General features: G+C 50.8%; 1 protein-coding gene across 1 annotated transcript in view; it reads left to right on the plus strand.

Annotated features, from left to right (window-relative positions):
* cux2b (cut-like homeobox 2b) overlaps positions 1–5000 on the plus strand; it is a 58192-nt gene that overhangs the window by 35928 nt on the left and 17264 nt on the right. The window contains 1 exon segment of the mRNA XM_047048165.1: positions 2999–3077. Coding sequence (XP_046904121.1) covers positions 2999–3077 — 79 coding nt within the window.

The following is a 5000-nucleotide window of genomic DNA, read 5'->3' on the forward strand; positions in this document are numbered from 1 at the left end:
GTCAGGCCTGGGCTGGGCTGGCTGGCTCTGGGCAGGGGAGTACGAGGGCTCCCATGATGGTGCTCTGACCTTTGCATCATGGGGAAGATGACAGGTAATTTCGAGGCCTCAGGGAGCCTGGAACCATACAGTCCCCCTTCCTTTATCTCTCGCCTCTCTTCATGCATCACCGGTAACCACATTCTCCTCACATCGCTCGCACACGCTCGTGCAAGCGCACACTCACACACACTCATGCACAGGCCTGCACACGGACATTTGCAAGCACACACACACTTGCAAGCACGCTCACACACACACACACACACACACACACACACACACACACATACAGACACTGTGGGAGGCTTAGCAGAGACACCCCACCCCACACCCCCACCATCGTCACAAACTCTAATCACCTGCACCCCACCCTCAAACACCTCAAATCACAGGAGGTGGCAAACTAGTAAGGCTGAGGAGAAGGAAAAAAAAGCGATGATTTAGAGTGATAATTGCATAATCACCAGTTGTGATAATTGTAATTGATGACTGCATAATTGCTAATTGCAGTCTTTATGGGTACCTCTCTCTCTCTCTTGCCTTTTCTCTGTGTCTGTAGCAGTCCTCATGTCTGTGTGTCTCTCTCTTTCTCTATCTATCTCTATGGCTCTCTCTCTCTCTCTCTATTTCTCTGTCTATCTCTCTCTGCCACTCCATCACGCCTGCCTATGTATACACACAAGGACGTCTGTCCACGCCCACTGCACACACACACACACACACACACTCTAGTGTGCGTACTCTCCTCGGCTTATCAGTAAGTATTTCCCAACAGTGTTGTCCCACAGGCCAGCGTTCAGCCCACGCTGTCTGGTCCTCCGTGAAGAGTTATGGACCTCCTCTAACAGGTTTCCTGTCTCTCCTCTCTGGAGTCTAACCCTGCTTGTAAAACCTGCTCCGAGTCCCTCCCAACAGTAGCCATGTTCTTCCTGTTATCATCAGACAAGCCTGAGAGAGAAGGGGTGGTTGTTGTCGGCTATTGTCTCCGCAATAGCTGTCCAGGCTCCTGCCAGCAAGCAGCCGGAGAACGCTAGCTAATCTCATGTGTTCGACTGGATGCGGATTAGCATCCAGGCGAAGATGAAGATGAATCTCACATCAGCGCACATTACGCCCGACACCTCGGAGTGCTTTGATGGTGGTGGTGGTGGGGGGGTGGGAGGGTGTCGGGGGCGGGTGGGAGGATAGGGGGGTGAGATGGAGGGGTATGCGTAGCGAGTGCTAACGTGATCGGGCATCAGGCAGGCGTGTGATTGATGTCTCTGCTGGCGTCTGTAGGCAGGTTAATGGTGTGATTGTGGAGGTAATCTCCGTGTTCTCTCGTTAAAGGATGATGGAGGGCCAGGAGACCCCCCTTGTCTGTGGAAAAGCGAGCCTGTTGCGCTCACGCGGTCTCGGGCGCTTCACAGACGCAGTCGAGGGACCTTTCAGACGTGTGTTCCTTAGTCAGGAGGCCATGTCAGGACAAAAAAAACATCCAGGTGTTTACCTTGTTCTGCGTGTTCCTGGTGATGCTGCTAGCTCAGTGCACACTAAGGTCTTACTGCTGACCCAACAGCCTCACGTCATGTCCTGGAAAGAGAGGGGGGGAGGGCGGGCGGGGAGGGGGGGGGGGGGCTGAGTGAAACAACACTGTCGCTGGCAGTCGGCTGAGAGCTGCAGACTGTTGCATCTGTATCGATTAGACTCTAGCCTTTCCATTTTCCATGAACTGTGGCCAGCAGCTCCGTGGCGGAGTGATGGGAGGAATTTGTTTTTGATCTTTATGATATTTCTTTAAACGTGATGCTGTCGTTAGGCCTCTCCTGGGAAGACACAAGTCATTTCCAGTAAATCAAGAGCTCTCTTGTCTGTCTCTCTCTCTCTCCCCCCTCACTGTTTTACACAGTTGTTATTTATAACCACTCTAAACAGTTCTCCCACCGATCCCATAACAGTTTTCCGTCCTCGTACTAAAATGATATTTCTGAACCGTCCAACCAATAAGGCACCGCCTTGAATCCCCATGCTCGTGACCCCCCTCACCAGAATCCACTGTGGGCGATCAGATAAAAGCTGTAATCAACACTGACAGGAATGACACAGAACAATAGATGACAATCATTTGGATTCGGTTTGCTGCTGGACCGGTGGGGGGGTGGGGGGGATGTCATTTGGACGGAGGAGAGCTGATCTGATTTAGTGTCGCGTAGAGCAGCCAGGACATTGATGCTCGGCCGCGGACGTCCTCTGACTTCCAGAACAGGAGCGCTCGAAGGGCTCTAACCCACATACCCACCAGCACAGGTGCTCTCTCCATGGGGGCAGGTGGCGGCTAATTCCCTTCCTTTGTCCCTCCTAATGAATCGTTAATTGGTTTTGCGTCGCCCGTGGAGTGGAGCGTAGCAGGTGCTGAGCGCGGGGGTCACAGAGGCCCGCGCACGCTGACCTGCCTCCTGGTGCACGCCAGCACCTACATTTAGCAGGCCAAATGTCACCTCGAAAAACACCACGGCACTGAAAGAAAAGGGGCCAATGGACCCCTCAGAACACTGCATGCTCCGGAACGCAAGCCCTGCCAGAAAAAAAAACTGTGGCGTGGCTATGCCAAACAGTATTCATGGTATCACATACCAGCTGGTTTCGCAAACTATTTATCCATGTGTTCATTTAGTTTTGACTGAGTTTGACACTCTTTCAGCATAGGGGGAAGGTACTCACGAGATAATTCTACTAGTGAGAAAAGAGGAACCTGACCAGACAGGAAGCTCACAACGACACTAGAAAGTAGAACAGTCACGCCGTGAGAGAAAAGTGACACTTCCAGTTGTACAGATCAGATATGGCAGTTGATGACTTATCACATTGTGTATCTCCCAGGAAATGACGCGGTCTGTGTGTAGTCCATGTGTTGTGGTACTAAACAGTACGTGATGTGCTTCCTGGTGTTCATTGTGATGCTGTGTCCCCCCTGCAGGTGGTAGCTCTGAACAAGCGCAGTAAGGAGGCAGAGACGGCGTTCCTGGGAATCTACAAGCAGCTCATCGAAGCCCCAGGTGAGACTTCCTCCTCCACGCCGACAACTCAACAACAGCAGCATTACTCTCAGTAACAACGCCCCATAGGAAACCATTCACCCCGGAAGAACTGCATAGCGATCGAGCGAAACCAGCGTTCAACCAAGTACACCAAAAATAACAGTTCCTGTCAAGTAGACAGATACAATAGGAGCAACAACAAAAAAAAACACTCAAAGGCGTTCCCAGACACGACGGCACCGTTGCCTGAATAAACCGTCTTAGAAAGCTCCAGAACTCTGCGTGGGGCCTCTTCAGAGCGCGGCGCAGGTCCTTGAAGGTGGCATCGCCGAGAAGAGCACACCCTTGTGGAGATTGAGCTGTTGATTGTGGAGGGCCAATTAAAGCCCAACTGTAGCTTGTTGTAGTGCGGAGAACAGGGGCTGATGAGGCCAGCAGGGAAAGATAGAGAGAAGAAAGACAGAGAGAGAGAGAAGAGAGAAAAGAAAGAGAGAGAGAGAGAGAAAGAAAGTAAGAGAATAAAAGAGAGAGAGATACAGAGGGAGACATTGTGTTTTTCTCTGTTGTTGTTTGGTGCCAGGGCAAACATACAGTATTGCTCTTTGTTGCAGGAGACGGGAGCAAGAAGCAGCCCAATCTCCGGCTTAGATCAGAGGAACACTCGTGGCGAGAGGAGAGAATGCTGTTTACAGATTCAATGAATACAAGATAAAAGTGTGTGTCATAGACCGAGCGCGGCAGCAACTGACTTTTAAAGGTCTCCATTTTTCCTTGAAGTCTCCTTCTTGATATTGCACCACATACTTTGAATGGAGTTATTTCCTTGATAAGAAAGTCTGTCTTTGAAGATCTATTCAGTTTGATTTCCTGACCTATACCTTCCTGTAGCAAAGGCTTAATGGATGCCAGCAATGGCAATGTAGAGGGACAAAGGGGTTATATTTTAAAACACGACAGGACATTGACACTCACAGACGCAGCCCTCAGATCCCAAGCTGTATGGGGATGGGTTCACCAAAAGAGATAGTTGGGTCAATCCTTCTCTTTCTTAGATACAGTCTGCTTCATCCAGCTCAGGTTGCCGTTCCATTTGCCTGTTTTGAACATCAGTGTTGAGAAAGACCCTGCCTATTCCGTGCCCGCCTATCTCCCCGTGTGCTCTGTGGATTCAGAGTCTTGGTATCTGTGTAAACCGCAGCGCCGACAGACAGGCCGGTGCAGGTTTCATCGGGTGACCCTGCATTAGCATACCCAGATGCTTATCTGCATGTGACCTTACCTGGAGTACCGCTAGCGCTAGCGTTGGGTTGGCAGGGTGACTCTGTGTCAGTGTGAACTTGGTTCCTGTATGAAGCAGTCAGTGGTATGTGTGGCCTTGTCCTCCAGTCCAGTTCTAATGATTTTTTGCCCTATTTTACAAAGTAGCCAACCACCAAAGTAGCCAACCGATGCCCTATATCTGGGAAGTCTCAGCATTTAGGTTAGATTTGTTGTTCTTCCCCCCCCCCTCTCTGTTTAGGAAAAGGAGTCACAACAGCAACACGGTTTCTATATTGGCCCCCCCGCGCAGAATCTGCCATCTGTGAGGTGGGCTGCGCTAGACTAAGCCTGTTTATCATTGCGAATCTTGCCGGTCTTGTCCAAGGTCACCCCCCTGCCCAGAATGGATCGCTCCAGGTACACCAGAGCACAGTCATTTGGCTGTGGTCCCCCTATTTCTCTCTCTCCTCCCCTCTAACACAACACTGAGCTTTCCCACCATTTCCCCCCCCCCCCCCCCCCCCCCCCCAACAAACGCTTCAGCTCATGTATTTTTAATCCAGAGACAGATGCAATTATTCTTTACACGCCGTCCTCGTTAATCTTAATGCCGTTATTACTATTCATCGCGGACGATTCCAACCCTCACCCCCCCCCCCCCTTATTATTTCATTTGAAAAG

Source organism: Hypomesus transpacificus, chromosome 24, assembly GCF_021917145.1.
Source record: "Hypomesus transpacificus isolate Combined female chromosome 24, fHypTra1, whole genome shotgun sequence".
Lineage (NCBI taxonomy): Eukaryota > Metazoa > Chordata > Actinopteri > Osmeriformes > Osmeridae > Hypomesus > Hypomesus transpacificus.